The sequence below is a fragment of the Neolamprologus multifasciatus genome, chromosome 11, assembly GCF_963576455.1.
Source record: "Neolamprologus multifasciatus chromosome 11, fNeoMul1.2, whole genome shotgun sequence".
Taxonomy (NCBI): Eukaryota; Metazoa; Chordata; class Actinopteri; order Cichliformes; family Cichlidae; genus Neolamprologus; species Neolamprologus multifasciatus.
In genome coordinates, this window is record NC_140449.1 from 1394404 (window position 1) to 1420955 (window position 26552).

At 39.5% G+C, this 26552-nt stretch overlaps 1 protein-coding gene across 4 annotated transcripts in view; it reads left to right on the forward strand.

The window, feature by feature from the left end:
- tsnare1 (T-SNARE Domain Containing 1) overlaps positions 1 to 24182 on the forward strand; it is a 249750-nt gene extending 225568 nt beyond the window's left edge. For all 4 annotated transcript variants that reach the window (XM_085176751.1, XM_085176753.1, XM_085176755.1 and 1 more), the window contains one exon: positions 23575 to 24182. Coding sequence is in view for 2 of the 4 variants with exons in the window: in XM_085176753.1 (XP_085032879.1) it covers positions 23575 to 23622 (48 nt within the window). In the remaining 2 variants the exon portion in view is untranslated. The remainder of the gene's footprint in view (positions 1 to 23574) is intronic.
- Positions 24183 to 26552: the final 2370 nt, after the last annotated feature.

Here is a 26552-nt window from a genome sequence, read left to right on the forward strand (position 1 = left end):
GAGGCCGCATTTGTAGGCTGATTACGTCACAGCAACGCTACGAAGGCTGTCCAAATTCGTAGACTCCTACAAATGTGGCCGACAAATGTTTCCTCAGATTTGAAGGATGGGTTGGCTGTATCCTTCGTGACCCACCATATCCCAGAATTTGGACACAGCTGAAATTCCATGACCTAGCTGTTAGCTTGTGCTCCCTGCTTTGTGAAAACATGGGGACACCAACAATCTAAGCTTGTTTTCTGTTTAAAAAAACATGAGTGAAAGAGTGATTATCAGTACAAGATGGGGGACAAAGAAGCGTAACAAGTACCATACATCAGTTTAATGAAGGTGACGATGACAGAAGTAACTGGGGAGCTGCTTCTGCTCTCAAATCAATAGACAGGCTGTTTATGGCACTTTAAATAATGCAAAGACTGCACCTTATTCCTCTATTGCTCTCACAGCCTGTTTCCAGAGACAGGAGCAGTGTGATTCTCTCTATATGGAGGGGATATAGTTTATGATAAGCACGTTTAAACTAAGCTACATTCATTAACACAGTAATGGTTACTTGCGAACTAGAAATTTTGTGTTGTTTTGCCCATCCTGAGTCATCACAGTCCTAACCTCAGCTATTACAGATATGACGGGGACAAAGGGGAATTGTAAAAGCCTATTATTACATAGTGTATGTTCGGGCTAAACCAACTGGCCAGTGATTCAGAGGTCTGAAAATTGCTGTCATTAATCAAAATAAAATTAACCACTGAGGCATTTTAGCAGAAGCTTCAAAACAAAACTATAACTTTTGCTGCTGCTACTACAAGTAGTAATTACATGAAGCGTTTGCAATCACTGTAATTCTGTTTATCAGCGGACACTGTGTAACTATTCAAACAGGAATTTTTCCAAGAGGAATAGTTGGAAATGCAGTGACAGGACATTTTTGTTCTCTGACTAATTTACAGCACTTGTGAAGAAGGAAAGGAAATCCTTGGTAATATATAATATTACTCAACAGCTAATTAGTGAGGTACCTATTATGTCCAACTAACATTACCTTCTGTATCATTATCACATAGTGTGGTAAAGCAATGTACTAACTGATAGTATGCAAGTCAGCTCTCTCTGTAGTATACTAAGACAAACTATTTAGCCAACAAACAACCGTTTAATGAAAGGCTGACACAGAAATAAAGCATCTAAAATGCATTTGGGAAACATGTCATCACTGTTTGTGGTAATATTAAAGCCAGTAAAGCCAAAACAAGTAATGGTAAATATCCTGGTTCTTACATGGTGCTTTTCTACTCTACTTAAGCACTCAAAGCAATTTATATATCATGCTGTTGTATAAAGGCAGCCTCTGTGTGTTGTGCTAATCAAACCATGTTAGAACTTTAGCAGAACTTTTTTTCTCTTTTTGCTATTTTCCTGCTGAATTTTAAACATGAACATAAGCCACATTTTGAGCACCTTTTCCCCACTGATAAATATTAAAGAATTAATGTAGTGGATGCATGTTATATTTAGCCTCCAAAGCTGCTTTAGTCACTATGAAACACAGCAGACACGCTCACACTCAAAGAGGCTTATTTAAATTATGTGAAAAGCTAAGTTGACAACACAGAGCTGGAACTGAAGAGTGCTGTGATGATATGACAAAAAATAAATATTGAAAAAGATATATATTCAGGAACCAGGTTTCCGGCAATTATTCCACACAAGGGTGCAAAAACAATTATTTTATTTAGCTTCCTCTTAAGCTCAAACAAGCTTATTGCTTGTGGATGTGATTTTGATGAATGCCTCACTAAGTGCCGCTGGACACGTGTTTGTATATATTAAACAAACATGAGGTATGTTCTGTGGAACGTCTGAATCTCAGTCCCTCTGAAACAGATTTGAGCCAGTGAAGGGGAACTTGTGAGTCACTGCCACAGTTAGTGGAGTTCTGTGGGCCTAGTATCGTTAATCCATGTCTATGAACAAGTGTGACAATAAGCTCTCTGTCTGAACAGCAATCCTCTTAGGCAAAGCTTTGTGGGTAAACTCGCCTCATGCAAATTCTAAACCCCATTAGCTTTGAGGGACTAGTCAGCTGCATTGAGATTAATGGCCAAGTGACTACTTGATTTAATAGGGTTATTTCACATCTTCCGGGGGAAAAATAAACAACAAAGTTAATGCAAGACATTTGTCACTGACGTCCTCAATCTCTCTACTCTAAGTGGGAGAACTTTCTCGTGTGTGCAGATGTGTTACTTACTCCGGTGAAATAGTTGGGAGGCTTTTCAGATGTTACTACTTCAGGAATAATTATTTGGAGTAAGCTTCAATTGTTTGGACACTAAGGTGGAAAGTTTTTGTGCACAGCAAAGAGATATCAGAAAGTGAATGCAACAAGGAGGGAAAGGAGCATGGAATTTTTCATTACAGGGTAAAAAATGAAAATCCTTATTTATCTCTTTTCCATGCCGTCAGCTTACTCCAAACTTTGCTGGAGGGGATTACTGCCTGGGTGGGTAAGGCTCTGTCACCGCAGAGTGGGAGACAACACACTGTGACAACGGTGATCTGAGGGCCCTGCCGACTCCTCCAACTCACAGCTGTGAAGGAATGATTAGCCAAAAGTTGAGCAGGAGCCTTTAAATACTTTTTCATGACCTTTAATCCCCCAATCAAATCAAAATGCCACCCTTCCCTCAGCTGCAAAACACAACCAAATGTTCCACTGCTGAGCTCCAAGCATGGACCAATAACAGCTTTCCACGGAATCTGAGATTACCTAAAGCTGGCCGATTACCTTAACAGGTGAAATGAGTGCCGTCTCCCAGTTAGGAGATTAATGCTGGATCATGCGAGAGCAACCATGGGAATGGGACTGCTCAGAGTGACACACTGGAGATATTCAGGTGTTTGAAAGAGTTTGAAGAGGATTTTTACTTATAATATACTGACTTGGCAGGGAAAAAAACACTGAGTTATAAATCACAGCAGCAGTCAACAGTATGCAGCACATGAGAAAAAACTACAGCAGACTTACAGGCCAAATACAAATAAAGTGTGGTAGTCCCCAAAAGTTGATTCTGTTCATCTGGACGTTTTCAGTGGGAGAAACGTTCCGTCACTCATCCAGGTGACTTCTTCAATCCCAGCTGACTGCAGGTTTCCCCAATCTTATAAACAGGACATTTGCATAATGACTGAAACCAGCCCACTGAAGGACAATTGGGAGGTCCATGGTCAGTCCATAATACTTTCTTCAAGTCACTGACCATCTCAAAATCAAGGAGGGGGCCTAAGGGTACATCTGACACCATCTTACAGTGCTGTGATTGCAGCCATTCCCCAACTCTCTGTGAATGGTACTCATGGCTGTTGATCAGTTGGCTTTGATCAGTGGTCGTTGATCAATGGTCATGAGAATTTGCATAATAATGATCAAGGAACTGACCTCGCAGCTTGTAGCTGTTGTCCTGTGAGACACTGAACAGGACAACAGCTAACGCAAGCTGTTAACTCTCAGAAACTTGTCCTCTGATTCAGGCTACGTCCACACTAGCTCGGATAGATTTGAAAACGTTGTCGTCTGAAAATGCTCCGCGTCCACACTATCGTTTTCAGTTGTTTTCACAGAGTTGCGTGCCCACATTGAAATGGCCGAAAATGCTTACGTACCAGTACTGCGCATGCGTGAAACGCAAGACGATTTAAATTGTTAACCCATTTTGAACTTATCAATTCTGATAAGTACTTTTTTTTTTAGTTTTGGGTAACTTTACCTTTTTTTTTTAACCTCTGGCAGTTCACCACTTACCTTTGTTCCATTTCAGGCTATTCATTGGACTTGAATGACTTGAACTGCAATAAAAAACTGGAAAAATTGGGGTGTTTTAAAAATTTTGACCATTGGTGTATTCTTGTTATGTAATTTCTTGTAAGTGTTTTTGTAGAATTCTTGTAAATCAAACACTGAACAAAAATATAAATGCAACACTTTTGTTTTTGCTCCCATTTTTCATGAGCTGAACTTAAAGATCTGAAATATTTTCTACATACACAAAGGACCCATTACGATCAAATATTGTTCACAAATCTGTCTAAATCTGTGTTAGTGAGAACTTTTTTGCCGAGATAATCCATCCCACCTCACAGGTGTGGCATGTCAAGGTGCTGAATAGACAGCATGAATACTGCATAGGTGTGCCTTAGACTGCCCACAATAAAAGGTCACTCTGAATCAGGAATGGATCAGGATGTTTATCATTATTGGGACCCATTGTGGCTCAGAGTGGGGTCAATATTGGTCAGGTCACCAGGATAACGGAGCTTTTTAACCCTTTAAAACCGGTCGGAGCGGGCACGCTCTGTTTTGCGTAACTATTTTTAAATCCCGGTAGCTCTGCAACCACGTAAGCTAGCGCAATAATTTTTTTTGCATATGAAACCGGAGGAGTTGTACTTACATCTTATGCCATCAGCTTGTCCTAGGTCACAGTTTCCTTCCACATATAGCTTTGCAAAAACTGCATAAAAAGCACTTGCAGCAACAAAAACATAATATTCCAGAAACACGCTTTGCCAATCCGATCAGCTGTTCGTAACACTTCCTACATGCGATAGTTCATCAGCGCGAACTTTTGCATGTCTGCCATTACCTGCCCGAAACCGGAAGTGACGTCATTTTCGCGGAAATGTAGGGGGGTTTTTTTACCATCAAGGCCTCAATGAGCCTATACTGGTGTTTTTAAAAGTTATGTTTGACTTTATGACTTTCTGTGTGGTTTCTGGGATGCTTAGGACTCATATTGCACTGCTGGAAATAGTTTATTTTGATGCATATGCTGCTTTTTTGCAAATTTGCACTATAATATTTATTTTTGTTTTTCCTGCAGTATAAAATTGGTGTATTTCAAAAATAAAACTATGAAGACACTCAAAATAAATTTCCTGTGGTGGGAAACTATTTTGTGCAACTTTTTTGTATTTACAGTTTTGAGGGATAAGCCTCTTAAATTTCTCTAACTAGAAATATATGTTAAAAAACAAAAAATATTTTTTTGTAGTTTATTGCACTTTTTTTGCAATTTATGTAATTACTATGCACTTAATGCATGTAATGGTTGTATTGATGTATAGCAACTTGAAATGCTCCCAAAAATGGCTCCACAACATGTAAAAATATAATATAAGCTCTGGCGGACTTGGTTCTATGGTAGGTCTTAAAGGGTTAACTGTGGGACATCACAGACATTAGTGCTGGTTCATAAATGCAATTCAACGACTTGAAGTAAGAACCTTCCTATCTGAGCTCTTCTGTTATATGCATGCATTTAACATTGAGTAGGAACGTTTGTAGGATTTTTTTCACTGATGCTTTTAGTGCTTTTTTAGCTAATAGTAGTTTTCACTCTGAAATGGTGCCATAATCAATTGGAGCAGAACTCTAGATCATGCCCCCCTCTCCCCTTGCAGTGTTAACTCTGTCAGGATCACAAGTACTGAATGATTTTATTATTGTCACTGAGGGAGAGATTTAAAAAAAAGAATTTATCCGAGGCAGGCACGTAAGACTCACAGTAATTGCAGTGCTTTTGCAATATGTTCTAAATTAGGCTGCAATTATTTGTAAACCTTTGCCAATATGTCTGGGATTGTAGTCAGACTGTGGGCTGCATGTGGAATCACCTGTGATTGAAATCTAAAGTTAGATGGTGTTGGGTAGGCAACCATCCAGCGCAATCCCTGTTAATCCATCAATTTTTCCTAACTGCAAGGAATCAATGATCTATTTTAATAATAGAATTTGTCCTCAAATAGTACATGACAGATTTCAATTGCAAATCCTGCAAAATAATAAATAACTAAAGCTTAAAGCCATAAATTCTACATACGATTAACCTGTTTCTACTTTGGGCTCTCGCTCACCAAAATGAACTGTAGCTGAAAGATGGTTTTTGTTTTCGTCTGACCTTGCACTAGAAATGTTTTATACTTACTACACTACTCTGTTTTCAAAGTATAATTTCTTTCATATCAATTTCATGTTTATGTTAAAGAGAATAACTAAGAATTAATCATGCTATAAGCCTGGCTCCTTTTTTCCTTTAACTGACACTCCTTTTATTCAAACATCAAAGCAGTTCACAGATGGATAACAAAACGAGTGACAAAGACAAAAGAATACAAAATGAGTCGAGGCGTTTTAAACAAGGAAGCAGGAAAGAAACAGTAAACATCACAGTAAAATAGCTGTGATGGGCCATGTGGGTAGTGGGTGGTGAAAATTATGACAGTCAGTGATTACATTTTAGTCCTTCAATCTGTAAATGCGGGTATGTGTTTTTGAAGTGACAAAAAAGAGGTACTGGCTGTAATATGACAACAAATGTCTTCTCAAATCTGTTAAGGAAGAGTAGAAAAATAATCTGCTAGTTAAGAGCTGGTGAAATCACTCGTAACATTTCTGTCTTTAAAGATTTGTCTTGGTAATAGACTGAAAACTGGAGGAGAAAAGACTGAAAAACTAGACATAGGACAAGCTTGAAAAGGTCATATTTTTAACGTATCAAATGACCTCTGCATTCCTGGTTTCCAGAAAGCAGTCACCAGTAAAATTGTGGCAGCTGAGTGAAGTGCAATAGATGTTTTAGATGTATTTGCACACAGCTAGTGCTTGAAATCCATGTGGAAACATCAACAAATTCTCAAGTTTATCTTTGTGTGTACAAACCAGTGTATATAACTGAGTATTTGTACAAATATATGCATATGTTTTGTTTAGTGAGGTTACAACTAATAGTTAGCTAACTCGTATTGATTATTTTAACTTGTTCCTCTGATTTCTTTTCTTTTTTGTGGATTTTGTTTTGGAAACTGTTGTGCTGTCAGTCAGTCATCTGTTGGCATTTGTTATTTGTGGTCTCTGTTACTAAGCTAATGTTGAATGGATTTTCTTACTGTTTACATTGGGAGCTGTTTTGAGGCAAGCTAAAGCATGGAGTTTTCTCACTCATCCAACAGACTGACAGTGGCAACGTGAGAGTGGTCTGTCGCTAATGCTTGTTAAATAAAAATGAACAATAAAAAATGTTCAATACATGAAAAAGTTGTATAAAGTAAGTTTAATATCAGTTGAACATATAAATAAAGTTAACTGGGAAAATCAAATAGGAATTGTTTGGCACGTGGTATTTTCCTTTTGTGGTTCATTCCTCCTGTATTCATTTTTGAATAATATACAACTTAGCCAACACAACTATCAATAAGCTTTGAGTTTTAAGAGGACCTTGAACATTTCCTTTCTCTACTATAGAGACACTATTGGCTTGGTCTCCACATATCCCAGAGATGCCATTCATCTTGCTGTTGACTGACTATGAATGGTGGTTCCATAGAACCAGTTTTGGCTGTGATTTATATGAACTATTATCTTCCTGTACCTGAATGCTCTGCTCTGGAAATGGAGCTGAAGATGGGCAATCCTACCCAGTGAGCCTGCCCCCTGATCTAGATTAGACTGAAACTGCTAAATCTTCCAACACACTGGACAAACCAGAAAAACTGTCTCACTAAATTATAGATCACAATGTGCTTTAGTATCCAAGTTTAAATATGTCTTAATATTTTTTCACCATTAGATGGTTAAAAACAAACAAACAACCCCCCCTGTCCCCCCCTATAATTATTCGACCTTAAAACGAGAACTGCCAAAGAGGGTATTTTGGACACACCTTCTCATTTAATGGCTTTTCTTTATTTTCATGACTATTTACATTGTAGATATCAAAACTATGAATGGATATGGAATTATGTAGTAAACAAAAATCATGTTTAATAATTTAGATTCTTCCAAATAGCCGCCCTTTGCTTTGATTACTGCTTCACACACTCTTCATTCTCTCCATGAGCTTCATGAGGTCGTCACCTTAAACAGTTTTCCAACAGTCTTGAAGGAGTTCCCAGAGATGCTGAGCACTCGTTGGCCCTTTTGCCTTCACTCTGCACTCCAAACCATCCCAAACCATCTCCATTCTGTTTAGGTCAGGTGACTGTGGAGGCCAGGCCATGGTGCAGCACTCCATCACTCTCCTTCTTGATCAAACAGCCCTCACACGGCCTGGAGGTGTATTTGGGGTCCTTGTCCTGTTGTAAAATAAATGAGGGTCCAACTAAACGCAAACTGGATGGGATGCTGTGGTAGCCATGCTGGTTCAGTGTGTCTTCAGTTTTAAATAAATCCCCATCAGTGTCACCAGCAAATCACCCCCACACCATCACACCTCCTCCTCCATGCTTCACAGTAGGAGCCATGCATGTAGAGACCATCGTCGCACAAAGACACAGTGAGTGTAACCATGTGGAACTATGGGTGGCTGTAGCTCAGGTAGCAGAGCAGGTCAGCCACTGATCAGAAGGTCGGTGGTTCGATCCCAGGCTGCCTCCTGGTTGCCAAATATCCTTGGGCAAGATACTAACCCCATGTTTGCCTACTGGTGGTGGGCAGAGGGCCCAGTGGCGCCAGTATCCGGCAGCCTCGCCTCTGTCAGTGTGCCCCAGGGCAGCTGTGGCTACAATGTAGCTGCCATCACCACTGTGCGAATGGGTGAATGACTGAATGTAGTGTAAAGCGCTTTGGGGTCCTTAGGGACTGAATAAAGCGCTATACAAATGCAGGCCATTTACCATTTACCAACCAAAGATCTCAAATTTGGACTCAGACCAAAGCACAGATTTTCTAATGTCCATCCTTCTGTTTCTTGGCCCAAACAAATCTCTTCTGCTTGTTGCTTTTCCTTATTTGTGGTTTCTTAGCATCTGATTGACCATAAAGGCCTGATTCACACAGTCTCTTCTGAACAGCTGATGTAGAGATGTGTCTGCTACTGGAGCTCAGTGTGGCATTGATCTGGGCTCTAATATGAGCTGCTGTTAACTTGCAGTTTCTGAGGCTGGTGACTCGGATGAATTTATCCTCAGCAGCAGAGGGACTCTTGGTCTTCATTTCCTGGTCCTCATTTCAGACCGTTTCATCGTAGCACTTGACAGTTTTTGTGACTGCACTTGGGGACATATTCAAAGTTTTAGCAATTTTCCGGACTGACTGACCTTCAGTTATTAAAGTAATGCTAGACTGTTGCTTCTCTTAGCTGATTGGTTCTTGCCATAATATGAATTCTAACAGTTGTCAAATAGGGCTGTCAGCTGTGTACCAGCCTGAGTTCTGCACATCACAACTGATGGTCCCAAACTCATCAAGAAGGCAAGACAATGCACAAATGAACCCTGACAGGCACACCTGTGAAGTGAAAACCATTTCAGGTGACTGCATCATGAAGCTCATTGACAGAAGGCCGAGGGTTTGCAGGGTATGTCCAAACTTTTGACAGGTAGTGTATCTTACTTAGATAAAAGATGAGTAATTACTACAGAGCCATGGATGGGATGCTGAGGCAGGCCAGAGAGTCCAGAGTGTGGAGAACAAATCAGAGTGAAATTCGAAGCAGAATAGCCAAACTACACAGTTTTAAGCCTGAGCAGTAAAGCTGAGGTGACGCTTTAATCTGAGGCGGAGCAGAGGGGAAAGGCTGTAGATGTAGTGATGAAATGATAAACTCTGACTTTCCTATTTTTACAATATTAAAATGTGTTTATTGTCTTTTTATCGCCATTTGTGAGGTCAGTTTTAAAATGTAGCCAATCAGGAGTTTCCACTCCACTTCCAGCACTTGGAAGTGGAGTGGAAACTCCTGACCACTTGACCACTTTTTTTAACTGTCTTTTTTAGAACAACTAATTAAACTTTAGTGCAACTAGTTAAACTTCAATAATCTGCTTGGCTGAAGTTAAAGAACAACAAATTTCAGCCCCACTGTACCTTCTGCACAATTTCACAGTGGTGTCTAAAAAATATAAGAAATCCCAGCAGCAAGCAGAAGACAGTGCTACATATGGTTTTGTTTTACATCAAGAGCAACCCAAAACTCCATTATAGTTCATTGATATTATGAATTTCAATGTGAAATTGTGAATGTATACCAATGTAAGTGGCAGAGTCTGCTGAACTTTGGTGAATATGCCAAGAGGTTAAAGAAAGTACAAGCTATGAAAATAGCGCCAGATTGTTTGGGTCAATGAAGAGTCTCATTTCCAAATAAAATATTATATAAAGCATTATATCACCTGGCTCATGTAATATTTTGTTATATTTTATCTAATTACCTGACTTTATTGCAGTTGGTGATTTTATTTTTGTTATAAACAATAATTTTATTTTACTGTAATGACCCAGACCCAAAGCTGAAGGTTAAGAAAAGAAAAAGAAACTGGTGAATGCTGATGGCAGTAATTCAGGTTGAAGACTGAATATAGTCCTAAGTGTGTTTGTGTGTATGTGTGTGCATCTTCCGGAAGCAGAGAAGGATGCTCTCTGTGGTGGCAGGAGGTCAGAGCTTTGATGTGGCCGTGACTGGCAACACTCTCTGACTGTTTGAGCCAAACAGACGCAGTCACCCCATGGCCTCTGATCTCTACAAAGAACTGTCCTTACATCTATCTATCTATCTATCTATATATTATATATATATATATATATATATATATATATATATATATATATATATATATGTATCTAGAGTCTCCAACCATGTGCGCTCACAGACACACGCACACACATACCTTGACATAAATCTGCCCTATCCCTCTCCTCCTAAACTGGCGTCCTTCCAGCTGGTCAGGATGGGAACATTGTGCAGATGGGCACAAAATCACCAATCTGACGGACGCCTCAGGTCTTTTCGTGGACGGGCTCTGCAGTGTAGTGATGTTCATTCTCCTGTCAAACTTCATAGTCCTCTCATCACTCTTCCTCTCCCTACAGCACTCTCTATTCTCTCCTTCCTGTTCATTGTGCCCCTCCTCATGCTCACCTTTACTGCGTCAATTTTCGTGATCCTCTTTCACTTCGACGATAGCTTTTGATTTTTAAAAATTCCTCAAATGCTCCTATTGGTGATCCCTGTTGATGAAATGAATACGAAGCAGATATATGACATTTGAAAGGATTTTTGAACTGATCTGGCTGTCCTTTGAAGCATTATTAGCATATGTCTCCGGGATCTTTACCAATGCCTGTTTTGCTTGATATTTTAATTTTTGTTTGCTTTTAGGGTGGCCTAAATATGTTAAATGGGAACTGGGTTCTGCTCACCTAATAAAGTTTGATCTTTTATTTATCAGTCAGGGTTTGGAAGCCCTCGAGTCCATCAAAAATCTTGGGGAAACACAAATTCATTTTCCTTCTTACTTGGTTCTATTTAATTTAATCTTCTTTGCAAGTCTTGCCAGAGTATCTAAACAAAATTCAATAAAAATGAAAATAACGGCTACATAAAAATATAATATACAAAAAGATATGAAAGTAACTGTGTGTGTCTGGCACGCCTCTCTTTCTCGCTGTCTATTTAATTCTCTCTAAATGAACTGTGTGTGTGTGTGTGATACAGGGGGGAAACTCTCACTTGCAGCTCTCAGCAGCAGTGATTGAAAGTAATAAAAGATGAGTCGCTGCTGCAGGCGGGTCATTCAGTGATTTTGTGGGAGTGTCTGATTGGAAGTAACAGGCTGCAATTTAAGGTTAAATCTATGATACATCTTTATAGCTGTTTGGTGTGTCTTTTATCAATAGAAAAAAAAATTGTACTGCGTGGCCTGTAGCCTGAAGCTTCCTGTTGGAGTTGTCAGAAACAAGGCTTCCAGAATAAGTCTGTATAATCAGTGTTGGGAAGGTTACTTTTAAAATGTATTCCATTACAGAATACAGAATACATGTCCCAAAATGTATTCTGTAACGTATTCTGTTACGTTACTCAATGAGAGTAACGTATTCTGAATACTTTGGATTACTTAATATATTATCATGCTGTTTACAACTACATGAATGTACTATTGCTGTGATTTATTACTGTTACTGAAGGTCCGCGGCTCCGAACCGTAGTAAAGGGACCTCTGGCTAATACGGTGGGTTCTGTGTCGGCTCGTAGCTGAAAACTAGCTTTACTTTGTTGTCTGGGTCAACTTTGCTAGCAGAGACAGAGAGAGGCGTTGAAAGGCTGCTCCAACGGAACTTATGTTTTTGGAGGAAAACACGAACACGGTGTACAGTCGAGTCTTAATAGCTTACTTACAGCTGGGCTCGTCAGGCACTCTTCTTGGCTGCAGTGGTTATTATTATATTTACATGCTTCCAGCTCCCGTTTCTGCTCGATGACAGCTCGTACTTTTCCTTTTCGTCCCTCCCTCGCTCACAGACACATAACGGGTATGGCAGTCCATTCTCCCTGCAGCACGGACTACACTGCCTATGATGCTACATTCTTTAGAGCTATACCTGTAGCATTCTGCCTATTAGCTTAGCACAACAACAACAACAGGCGCTCTCTCACCCAGGAAACACGCAGAGAGAGAGCGTCACCCTGTAACCATGGCAACCGTAACGCTGCCGCCTGGAGCAACAGAACGTAGCTGTCAAACAAAACCCAAACAGTCCTGACCCGCCACAATATGAAACAGGGAAGTACCGCCGTGTAATCCATTTATTTCAACAAAGTAACTGTATTCTAAATACCACCTTTTTAAACGGTAACTGTAACAGAATACAGTTACTCATATTTTGTATTTTAAATACGTAACGGCGGTACATGTATTCCGTTACTCCCCAACACTGTGTATAATGTGGCTGGAGTATATTAAAAAGCAATCGGATTATGAAACAACAAGCTTTAGCTTCCAAAAACTCAGATAATGCTTAACCTCGAGTTTACATACAGAAGCAAGGTTAGCTAGCAGTTTAACCAAATGCTAAACATTCATAGTTTCAGACACTGGAAGAATATAGCCCTGAAATCAGCTGTTTTGCATTCTATTTATTCTTACACTTATCCTGTTGGCCTATTGAATATGCAATATGCAAACTGTGTTCCTTTTCACCTCAATACAAAACGAAAATATTACGAAACGCGTAATATTTTCTCTGAATACAGGACGATTCCGTTTTTTACAGGATGATTGGCAACTCTAATAATTAACCTTATGAACAAAATAAAGTTTAACATCAGTAACATTATAGCACCCACCCAGCTGTATAGAAACTCCGTCATGCTAGCTAGTACGCAGCATGAAAAACTCAGCACAACAAAAATAAACTCCACCTAAACTTGGTTTATATCTGACCCAGATAGACTGCAGGTCATAACTTCTTACCTGAAGTTCAGTTCACCTGACACTCGGACTGGCGGCCGCTTTGGGTCTCTCCTCCCCCTGCGTCCCCTTTCCCTCATCCACCTGCTGGCCTCCTCCACTTGCTAATGTTACTGAATCTGTGATAGCCACCACAAGAAGTAACGAATAACGAGCCTACCTAAATCCCAGTAACGACTAACGCGTTCCTGATTTTGGCATAATAACTAGTTACCGTGCTCGTTACCACAATAATAACGTAGTTACTGTAACGAGTTACTTAATAGCGCATTAGTCCCAACACTGCATAGCACTGAAACTGTGCTTTTAGATGTTCTTAATGATCTTTTACTGATTACCGAAAACATGGAATCTCGTTCCACTGTTACACTGATGATTCTCAAATCTATTTTCTCCTTAAAAAGAACTCTGCAGACGCCTTTAAAGTTTTACTTGACTGTCTTGATGACATTAAATCAGGGTTCGAGTAAACGTTTTTTCATATAAATAATCAAAAAACGGAGATCACACTATTCGGCCCCTCTGACCCCTGTTCTTCCCTAAATGTTGACCTTGTCCCACTGGAAAAGTTCAGAACTCCGTTTGCAAAAGATTTAGGAGTGTTTCTCGATAGCTCTTTCTCATTTGAGAAAGAGTTATTATTGAGTTATTAAAACCAGCTTTTTCCAGCTGAGGGACATTGCAAAAATCAAGACCATGTTGTCATCCGCAGATTTTGAGAGAGTGATACGTGCATTTATCTCTTCCAAGCTTGACTATTGCAATAGTCTTTATTGTGGTATTAACCAGGCCGTACTCTCGCGTCTGCAGTTAGTTCAGAATGTGGCGACCCGACTCCTGACGGGCAATCGCAAATTTGATCATATCTCCCCAATCCTGGCATGTTTACACTGGCTACCAGTATGTCGTAGAATCGACTTCAAGATTTTGTTGTTTCTCTTTAAATCTCTGAATGGATTAGCTCCATCTCATCTCTCTAACCTTTTAACAAAAAAGTAGAGCCCTTAGGTCTGCAGATAAGTTTCTTCTGACTATCCCCAGAACTAGAGCTTTTGCGATCACTGCACTCAAATTCTGGAACAGGTCTTCAACAACACTCCACATTTTTAAAACCCAGATGAAAACACATTTTTACTCTCTAGCTTTCAATTATGACTAGTCTTTTATAGTAATTACTATGTATGTTTACTATTTTATCTCTACTATGTACAGCACTTTGGCTCAACCCGTGTTGTTTTTAAATGTGCTTATAAATACATTTTGATTTTTTTGAACTAGTGGAGCATTGCAGATTGCAGGGTGAGGTGGGAGGTCAGATTGTTAATAGCACACCACTAGTAAAGGTTACAAGGTTACATATGATAAGATATAAGATATACCTTTATTAGTCCCACGAGTGGGAAATTTCATGTTAAGGCTGCCGACCTATTGCACGCAATGGCAGCGCCATCTTACCCTCCGACCATACATACATTACACAAAAACATCACATGGGGAAGACAGGTCAGAGAGGTATAACAATGGAAAATGCACCACATGAGGAAAGATAAGGAGAAAAAAATAACTCCCCGCAGACTGAGCTCCAACAGGGAGATCAGTTTGAGAACAGAAAAAAAAACACCCCTGCACATGAAAAACTCTTAATACACCAAAGAAACACATGACAAGCAACAGGGGTGGGTAAAGGGTGAGAGACAGCCAATGTAGACAGCACATCCGGGCCTGCAGCATATGCGCTGGTCCTTGATCCACCGTCAGCATCAGACGGGAATTAGCATCGAAGGCGTTTGTAGGGGGAGGGGGATGAGTGTATATCTGCATGTGTATATATGTCTGTGTGTGTGTGTGTGTGTGTCCAGAGTTCAGCTGAGACAGTGTCCTTCGCCCTGCCAGGCTAAGTAAACAGTTTTCCAGCCAACCCAGGTGGCCTTGCATGGAATGGGAAGAACAGTCTAAACACAGTCGTTATCAGGGTGTTGTTGTTCAGCTCCAGCCTTGAGACCACAGCTGGCGCCAAAGGGGTATCCACATGAAGTGATGGTGGTTTTTACTTTAGTGCGAACAACTCATATGAATTTCAAAGCTGTTCTAACAGTCCAACACTGGTCTCTCAATCTCCCGTTGGAGAGCCGTGAGCTTCTCCATGATGTTATCAACCTTACGCTCCATGATGTTATCATTCTTTTTGCTCAAAGAGCCGATTCTGAGAACTCACGACCGCAGTGAGCTTCTCCAAGATGTGATCCAGTTTGCACTCAGAGTTCTTATTCTGAGTGTTCACGGCAGCCAGAAGCTTCTCCAAGATTTTATCCGTGCTGACTCAATGAGCCCATTTTGAGAAACTCACGCCTCGTCCCATCATTTCAATCCCATCGGGCAGCCTTGTGGGGGTTTGAACAGCCGGTTCCGCTTTCTTAATTCTTCGATAAGTCAGGGCCAAGCCAAGCCAACCATATCTTCAGCACTCAGGCTCACCCGAGCCCAGACTTCTCGTTGAGAAAGGGGTGTCAATTGCATTCAGGGACCAGTCGATCAAATCCATAATTCCTCTTTTAGGTTTTAGAGAACAGACTGTGAGAGAGTGTTCCAGGGAAAAGTAATACAAAAAACACGAGACTAGACAAGGACATGAGGCTAAGCAGGGAAGATAAGGGAGGAGAGGAGAGGAGAAAAGTGCGACCGCCTTTGTCAAGAGCAAGATCTTATATTGTCTAGCCGCTGACAGTGGCTACATCTTCGTGCTAGACCTCAGTGCAGAGACTGCTGACTACAATATAATACTACAGAGATTAAAACATAGCATTGGTATCAGCAATACAACAATTCATTTCATCTCTGAAAACTCCCTTAGCCATCAACTAAGCCATTAGCTGATCTAGAACACTGCAGCATGAGTGCTTGGCACTGACAGCAGCCCATAGAGCAGGGCGATATGACCAAAAATATTTATCACGATATATATTTGAAAATTTGCGATAACGATATAACTGACGATATAATTGATGCGAGACAAAATACAACTCCACAACTTTACTAGCACAAAAAAACCCCATCCATTTCTTTTCACTTAAACAAGCAGCTGTTTTTTATGTGCATTAAAGCTATATAAAAATTTAACAGTGCAAATGCAAATTCCTTGCTGAAAGTTTAACCAAAAGGCATTTCCAACAGAAATGGGCTGACATATCCTGAGCATAACCATGTATAATATCCACTGAAGTTAAAAAGCGGTGCTTTGCAACATTAAACTGCAGTGTGCCAAATAAAAAAGTCAAATACGTATTTTTCAGACCATAAGGTGCACGGGATTATAAAGCAGATTAAGCAAAACAAAGCAGTCAGATAAATCAAACTTTATTCATGTCACTGTGTACAAGGTGGACTCACGCCCTGGACTCCGGGGATTGATGCAAACAAGAGAATTTATTAATGAACAATGTCCAATGAGTCTATATACAAAAGGTGAGAGGGGCTGGGCTCCGGGGGTCTCTCTCCAAACAATCCAAACACGAATCCGCTCGAACACTCGTCACTCAGGGAACACCAGGGAAAACAGTCCAGAGGGTCTGCACACAAAGAAACGCTCGTTAGATTCCAAACACACAACTACATGGAAAAACACTTACTAGACGCTCGACTTTCACTGACACGATTCTCACAACGATCCAGCAAAGAACAGCCGTTGCTTCCTGGCTTAAATGCCATCCACACTGATGAGACACAGGTGTTTCCTCCTCCGAGGACGTGAACCCATAATGAGTTCCGCCCTGGTGAGAAAGAGTGAGAGAGAGAAACAGCTGATCAGCGACCAGCTGAACATCCAGGCCGTGACAATTCAACTCATTCTTCTTGCTTCCTCCACTTCTGTATCATTGATTCATTAATGCTGTATTCTATCACAGCTGCTCTATTCCCATGTTGTTGCAGTATATTAATGACTAACCTCGTATTGTGGATGGATTATCTCAGTTGTTCTCCTGAATGTAGTTTTGTCCGTTTACAGCATCCTGCCATGCGATTGCATTTGTCTCTAACCATCAGGAATCTTCACGTTAACTTTTATCGAGTGGAAAAAAGTTAGCGTTCATCCTGCAGCTTCACTGTTTATGTTATACTAACATAGCTGTGTCGCTAGCGATCACATAGCACATTATTATAAACCACCTAGCCCAACTTCAGTAACCCTACAAACATCACTGCTGTTTAGTTTTCTGTCTTCATTTATGTCGGCAGTGATAGCAGAGCTGTAAGTTTTAATTTTTTCAGAAATCTCTCAGTCAGAACATGCTATATCATGTTTAGGTAACTAGCAAAACTAGCGAGCTAACGTCCGCTAACTTCCTGCTAACTTCTAACTCCGTTAAACTTCATAAATCCTGTTTTCATGGATGCCTGGATGTTAAACGTAATTGTTACACCTGGTAAAGCAGCAACGCTGATCATTTTATTAAAGATGAAAGAATTTAGACAGTTTTTAACTCTCAGTGACGCTGCAGTGTTCATTTGACTTTGGGACCTGAAGGAGACGGAGTTTAGGACCTATATTACTCCCAGATTTACAAGCACCTTAGTCTGACAAATATGTCAATAACGACGGCCCACTTGCATGTTATACAAAAAAATGTTCTTTGGTGGGTATCTGACGGACAAACACCAAATCACTTCCACATCACTGAAGTTGCACCATTGCCATGTGCGTATGAAAACAAAGGCACTGTGCATGCGTGTTTTACCCATATTCTATCGCGATATTTTATTTTCTTATCATTGCCTAACATTATACCGGTATTACCGTGAACGGTATGATATGGCCCAGCCCTAGCAGCCCATTCATTCATTTTCATGACCGACACTGTACTACACAATCAAATCTCTTAACATGACCAGACCCTCCCCTACCTTTGCTGTTTACTTACATGACTTGTAGAGAAAGCTTAGTGTGGAAGAAGTTAAAGACGAGCTGAAAAGATGAGAGAAAACAATGAAAATAAACTACAAATGGATGCAGCAAAATGCGTCGATGTTAGCTGTTGGGGCTGCTGCACCGTGAACAGTAGTACCAGCAACAAATAGTAAGCAGGCCTCCTGTGCAATGGTGATGAAGAGACAAGGAAGGTGAAATTTAAATGGTTAAAAATAGATATAGGGACATGAATGAATGAATAGCTACTTTTATTGTCAAGCCACTGCTAATAACTAAAGTGTAGCTTTTAATTATTGTCACATGCCACAGTGCAACACAGAAATAACCCAACAACAACTGTGCCAACCTGATTAAAACCTGTCCAAACTCTATGAGAGATATACATGTGTATAATATGTGTATGCATGATATACATAAAGGTAAGTGTCTGTCTGTATATATATTTACATATGTATATATATATATATATATATATATATATATATATATATATATATATATATATATATATATATATATATATGTATTTGTATATACATATATTTACATATATTTGTATGTACCCTGCCTTTCGCCCTATGTCGCTGGGATAGGCTCCAGCGCCCCCCGCGACCCTGAAAAGGATAAGCGGAAGCGAATGGATGGATGGATGGATGGATGGATGGATGGATGGATGGATATCATCAGTGTAGAAATTAATTTTGTGTTCTAATACAGAGGATTGACACCTTTAGATATTGAAATTTTGGCATACTCTGGTGGCTCGTGGTTTGATGAAAATTGCAGATTATAAGTGTGAAACTGGGCATTCTTGTATGGTCCCTCTCTGATGGGTAAAATATTGCAATATGAACCCATTAGTTGTGACTGTGGCCTCGTCCAATGAATGAATAACCTTCCCAACCAAATCTGAGAAAAATCATGAAAAGGAAGAACCAGTTACCTTTGTCAAAGGCTTTTTCTGCATCTAGTGACATTACTAGTCCTTTTGTTTTGCAGCACTGTGACAGGATAATGAGATTGAGTAGCCTAGTATTTAGGCAGAGAAATCCAGTTTGCTCATTATGAATTGTTGAGAGAAATACTGCTTCTAACCTAGATGCAAATGCTGTAACTTTAATGTTGTTGTTAATTGATGCCAGAGCCACGTAGCTAGATGGCAAAACAGGGTCTTTAACTGGTTAGTGATCATTTTGTTGCAGCTGCGTTCTGAAGAAATGTTTCCTGGTGCCTTGCCATTAGGCATCTGGCTTAATGCGGTATAACTCTTTAGTTTATGTGTATTTAAGAGATCTGTATCTTTAACTTCAACTTATTTCATTTATTTACAGGGAAATTGTTGAATTTTTCTGTAGTGCGTTTCAGCAGAATATGGTAATAGCTAAAACAGGTATTTCTTGTGGTGATTATGTGAATTGCCCAGTCGGTTGTTATGAGGGATTTTTACCCATCAGCTGTAAAATACCCCTGTAAAAGGGGTATTGTTGTCACCCTGCCAGGTGGGTGGGGTGAGCAGCGTGGACACCCAAGTTTGTGTATGTGACAACTAGAGAACAAAGCAACGTAGGAGTTTGGAATCTATACTGTAGGTGTATCTACTAAAAAATGTCAGACAAGTTTGAATGTCACTGAGTTCAACCTCAAGGTCAAAGTCAGAGGTCAAATGTTTCCGAAAATCTTGTTAATGTGATAATTTGAGAATAAGACAAAATAGGATTTTCAACTTGATACCATAGGCATATCTACTAGGAGGCTTTTGGTACATCTGACTGCTGCCATTGTTTTTCTATATCTATTTTGGAATTTTTTTGATTTATTATGTTGTAGTTTTGCATTTTGTTATTCTTCTCCATATTTGTTTGGATTTTTTGTGTTTTTTTCTCTCAGTACTGATTTTTTTACCATTTCTTCTTGTAAAAGTGTGAAAAATGTGTGATTTTTCCACTAACTACCACTAAAAGGGAGATGTATTAGTAAAACCATTTGTTCACATAAAGTTTGCCCACTTTTTCATCATAAATCTGTCAAATTCAGAGTCCATTAAGACGGAGGTATTAAATCACCATGTGTTTTAATAATTGGGAGTATAGGTGTTGGATCGCTAACAATAATAGGACAATGGCTTTTGAATAATAGTGTTACTTGTTAGATTTGTTGGAGAAAGTAATTATTGCACTGGAGAATAAAGGCATCATTCAATTCCAACAGTGAAATCATGCATATACTGCTTTATTATTTTGGGATATTGGCAAATGCCTTACATTTACTGATTTATTGGAGCGTTCTATTAAAGGGTGTAAGACAATATTAAAGGGGAAAAAAAGGATAATCATTACTAGAAACGTACAGATTGACGATTGTAAAAAGATTATCTAAAGTGTGTAAAACTGTAAAGGGTAAACTGTAAGAATTTCAGCATATCAACATTTTGAATCTATTAGTGTAGTGTTCAGAGTAAACAATAGCCTTTTATGAAGCCTCCGTTTCATGTAACAAGCTGAAAAGATCAAAATAAGCCTAAAAGATGTGTTCTTTCAGAGGCTCTATCCCATAGGAGGAGTATCTCTGCCTTTTATTTTGGAACAGTATCCCGAATTGTTATTCTTTTTGCCAGTGAACAAATAACACATACATTTAAAGAAGCTAGAATTAGTGGCTGAATAAGAAGAAATAAAATGTGTGCATATGCAGCATGAAATCCATATGAACCCTATAATTTATAAATATCTGTGATAAAGGTTTTACTTTCATATGAGGAGCAGTTGTTTATGTGTTGTGACTGCCATGGGCTGAACTCTGGGGCTAAAGCTATAGGGATGTTGACAAAGGATAATCAGGCGTGTGGTGTGAATAACCCTTGTAGTCCAGGAAACCTAGGTTTAGGCTGGACAACAGAAGGCAATGGTAAACAAGCAGAACAGCACAACAGAGAACCAAGGCAAACTGAGAGTTTAAATACACGCAGACACATTGAAGGCTGGGGAACTAAACACTCCTAAAGAAAAAAGTTAGGATAACAAGACAAGACATAGAAGTACCAAAATAAAACAGGAAGTAGCGATGTGGGGAATCATGTGACAAAGGAAAGTCGGCAGCAAGAGGGAGCTTGGAGAGATTCAGAATAACCAAAACAAGAATACCAAAATATAAGTCTAACAACTAACAGAAACAGCAATACAAAAGCAACAACAACAAAGGAGTAAACACAGAATCATTAATAAGATCATAAAGAGAAAATATGGGATGTTGTCAAAACTGGGCTCTCTAACCATCAAACCTAAAAATACAGTTAAAGAGTGACTGCTGTTAATTTTGCAGCAAATTTTTATTTTGTCATTTTACTTAAAATTTAGACTTCTAAATTCTTTTAGCTTTAGTCGACTATCATAAGATTTTAAGCAGCAGTTTATCCAACTGACGAAAATATAAAGTGTAAAAAATGTGATGCGTTTTTACCAGTGAGAGTTGCTCTACATGGGTTACAAAGTGTCTCATTTTCCTTGACATCAAATGGAAAATGTGTCCATATGTTCACTCTTGTCTTCCTATATGCTGACATTTTGTCTCATTTTCATGAGAAACCGGGAGGATGGGAGATAGTGGTACCATTTCCAAAAAGCACCTCAGTTGTGCACTGCATGTAGATTACTTCTGATTGGACTGCTTCAAAACTCGCCTGGCCTTTCCACACAATGTAATTAGTTCTTATTGGCTCTTGTCTCTCCAGGATATTTTCTTTTTGTTTTTATTCACTGACAAAAGTATCAGCAGATTTCATCACAGTTTTTGTCCTCATGTAAATGTAGCGTAAATGTAGCTTTCCGTGAAATAAATGTAAAGTTTTGACTCTGTTTGTGTAAAGAGATTTGTGCTTAAATGTAAATCTGGCTAAAATAAAGTTGACAAAAATGTTATTTCTTTTGTGTTGATATGAAAAGCTCTCAGACGTAATATCTTTGCTCATGACTATTACCTACCTACTACTTGCCTACCTCGTTGTTCACATACAGCGCCAACAGAGTGCATCGCTTATAAATTAGCTTAAATGTATTCCACCAGCATGACCAGATGAATTGCTTACAGAAATAATAAAGAACCACACAAAATAATGTTTTTAGCTATTGATCTCTGTCTGTCCAAACGGGGACGTGCCCAGTAGATATCAGTGGGTGGGTTTCAATCACTCAGACTTTCTGCAACGAGGATGACGATAGACTGACAGACACTTTATAGCTTCTGAAGGACTCTAAAGGAGATTGTTGGTCTGTGCCATAAATTATGGATAAAGAATGCCGGTGTGTATGTGTTTGTGTATGTTGGTGGAGCTGGGGCCACAGCCCTCCTGGTTGAAATCTGGCCAGAATTTCCATCAACAAGTAACACAAGTCTTCCTGCTTAAAGTTTCAAAGAGAGCCTGTAATTTCCAAGCACACATGAGTCAATGAGAGCTCAGATGTTTATTAATACAGCCCGTTCTCACTCCCGAGGCGTAACATGGCGACGTTTTGTCACGTCCCGCGGCGTTCCTGAGGAACGCGAAAGGAGACCTTCGGCGTTCTTATGGTACGCGGCGGGTTATGGCCGAAATCCAGTGCAATGACGCTCCCGCGGTAATAGACGTTCCAGCCCTGTATTCCAGCCCTAACCATAACCTTTTTCCTGACCTTAACCATGACTTTAATGATGTTAAATAGCGTGTTTCTAAGCGATTTGAAGAAAAAGAGCGAACATGTGTAGATTGAGTCCATACGGTTCTCATATTTCCTCATTTTTCCGAGGTCGTCATTTAGGAACGTGGTGGGTAGCCGAAAACGTAATATGTTGACGATTTGTCACCTAGCGTAAAATGTGACGCTTTGGGAGTGAGAACGTGTTGGTTAATAACATGAATTCACAGATTGTTTCTGAACGCTTATTGTGATCGGATTCAACCAGGGTGCGATGACCAAATGCCAAAACGATCTTCAGATTCCTCTGTGCCTTCAAGCATTAATTCACTTACATGTGTCCTTCTGGACAACTATTAACTTTCATTCAGATAAAAGGGACATACTCTGGCCTTTGGTGTACACGGTTAGTCTGCTAGTTGGTGATTAACGAACCACTTCCATCTCCAGCACTATGAACTCTGGCCTGGACTTAATTAAAACTCTGCCATTGACCACAATCATAAATTACTTTCCACAACCTGTGACACTTTCAAAATAAAAAGGACTCATTGGTTTCTTGCCAATTAATAATTCACAAATGAAATGGAATGAAAGCCTGAGGCAGGGGTACTGTAAGAGTTTGTATCCTGTGTTTTGAAAAAGGCTGACAGCACTGTCGCTGAACAAGAGGGATTACTCGAGCTGGTGGTGACTGCTGGGTGATTGATGACCGTTATCTGCTCTGTTTGTATTCTGCAGGTAGCTGTTGTCATCACAGTGTCACTGCACTGCTCCTGCCCAGTCTGATCCTTGACCTGAGCAGCTGATTCCCAGTAGGAGGGAGAAGCCCTGCAACAATATCTCTACTCCATCATCTCTGGCTCTGTTTACATGTGTGTCAGTCTGAGGATGGAGGCCTTTCTCAGCATACCTCCAGTCTGCGCCTCTTATGACATCATCACTGTTCTCACTAGTGTTTCCTTTTTCTTCTTCTTTTTTTTTAATGCAGCAGCTGTTTGCTGTAATCTGAAAGTTAAGTCCCAAATGCAAATTTAGTGATCGCATCAGAGGCACAAGCTGGGCGTTTCCTGTATTAAATGTAACGGGTAATGCTCTGTCCTGCGAACCTTCAGCCACGAACACTAAATCAGATGAAGGAGAAGCTTCAGAGTGACACTGTCTTCAGCTGCTGTATATTGTACGCTTCCTTCCTCGCATTTTTACTGAAATGAACTTCGTATTTATTAGCTTGGAGTGTAATTATTATCATTAATAATCACTATTATATTACAGTGTTTGTTGATATTGGTAAATACTGTTTGAATATATATACCTTCCAAAATAAAAGTCTAAGTTCAGCAGCAAGCGACATGTTGAGATGAATCTTGCTTATTTATGCATCTTTATATTTATGTTTTAGTTAGTGAAATCTTTGTTTTAATTCCCATGCCATTTTTATCATGACTTTAAGATGGTCTAAAGTTGGCAGGGGTGGATGCTGCCCACTTAGAAATACATTTTGCCCCCACACCTACAGAAAATACACAGAGTTCGCATTTTAAACTTCTTTAGCTGCTTTGCAACCCACCTCCCCTCCAGCATCTGACCCCATCATTGGCATATCCATTGTCATATTGATGCTGCCCTGTGCTGTCTTGCTGCTCCGATTTTTCACTTATCCACATAGAGGGTTGAGGAGGTCCCTGTACAGCCTGTATCAATTACTGTAATTGATTTAAAAACACTCTCTATTTCTTTGAAATGTGTCTATACATTCTTCTAGGGTCTTTAACTTACAATATAAAGCACCTTGAGGTGACTTTTGTTGTGATTGGGTGCTTTAAAAATAAAATGTGATTAAATTATCTCCTAGGAGCTGCTGTTACAAAATAGTACTTCCATGTGTTTTTCATTAACATCTATTGATGCATTTTTGACAGAGTCACTGATGCAGCTGGTTTAAAAACAACGTGTCCTTTGGCGCCCAGTGTTGAGGCATAAGTGAGCTGGGTCTGTCACTCCCAACTTGTCATTTTGTAATTACTTAGATTACTATTGTAAAGGGCATTTTTTACTTTAATGAACTTTATGACAATATACTATAATTATTTTGCTTATATCATACACACCTGTTTCTGTGGTAAATTATTTGATAAACGAATTCATCATGAAATTCAACCTTAAACCAAATTATCATCCAAACAGTGGCAGGAACAGGAGCAGTGTAACTCACACTACAAGTGTTTGGTTTCCAGCAAGAGGTAATCAACAGCAGTCAGGCAGTTTTCCTCGTGTCTTCATGGGCCTACATTTCTAGCAAGATGTTTAAGATTTAAGATAGTAATAGGCTTAATTTGATCCGTAAGAGAAGTGATTATGCTGTGTGTTAGTTTCTCCCAGCCCTGTGTTGTCCCCTAAGGTTTTCTAGTGATAAGCAAGATGTCAGGTTGCCCCGCAGGGTCAGGTCTTCCACAGTTTGTCATCTTTTACTTAACCCCTTTGCTGTAAAAAGCTTTTCTTTTGGATTTGTCCATCATCATTGATCTCTCTCTCCCTCTCTTTGGAATTATCTGGCTTTGAATTTCCCAACACGCTTCAATCAGTAATAATTTTGTCAAACTACACTGACTCACCAATAAGGAAGCTTTTCATTTTTAATAGAGTTTTCAACAAAGAGAAGAAACGAAGAGAAGAAACATGCAGGGGGGAAGCTTGTCATTGTTGTTTTGTCTCAGGCATAATGTGACATGAAATTCATTTTCTTTTTGTTGTTGTTGTTGTTGAGAAAGGCCAGAGGAAAGTTTCTTTAAAAGGTTACATTCTGCAGCATTTTTCTACTTACTGAATATGTAGCAATAATAACAAGGAAAGAGCATTTCCAGAACCTTTTCAAACATTTGAAAAAGCAACAAAAGTCAGGTTTTTCCTTACCTGGAGGCTCTCTATCTAGATTTAATTCTGTGCAGGCTGTTGGACAAACTTAACCTGGTTTCGCTCACAGCGGTTTACTGTCTGATAGCCTGCTGCCTCTGTAAATACAGCATGAACAAGGGGGATAATGCAGGCTGAGGGGAATTTCAATCCGAGCAGTTATCACTCCTGGTCAATGTCTGGAATGTTAACGAAGGTTTATTTGAGGTTAAAACCCGGAGCAAGAATGTGTTCGTACAGAAGAGGCCAGGTTCTTCCAATTACTAGACTATGTTGTTATCAAAAGAGGTTTAATGAAAGTAAAGCCGTCTGCTATAGAAAGATCTTCAATTAATTCAAGTTATTTTTCAATCCTATTTATGTATTTCCAATGTTAGGAGACAGTGGACGCTAATTGTGATAAACATTTTTCTGTGTTTGGCAAAACAATATTAAAAGCCCATACAAGTGGTTTTGTAATAACTATTTGTGAGTACAACATGCATTTACACTCATGAAACCCTACAGGATATCATTGATAGTCGATGAACTTGCTGTACCCCTTAATGGCCTATTTTCTGTTCCAATGGTGGATACTCAAGTCAGTGTTATCTATAGGCTGTGAAATATCCAAAGGTGCTTTATATTGTAAGCTGAAGACCCCAAAATAATACAAAGAAAACCTAAGACTCAGATGACCTGATCACCTGAAAGCTGAAGGTGCTACCAAGCATTCTACTTTTGAAAATTCTAGTAATCACACGCAACACAGAAGTCTAATATTGAAGTCCTCTGAAGGTAAGATGGGTCCTGATTATTGATGATCT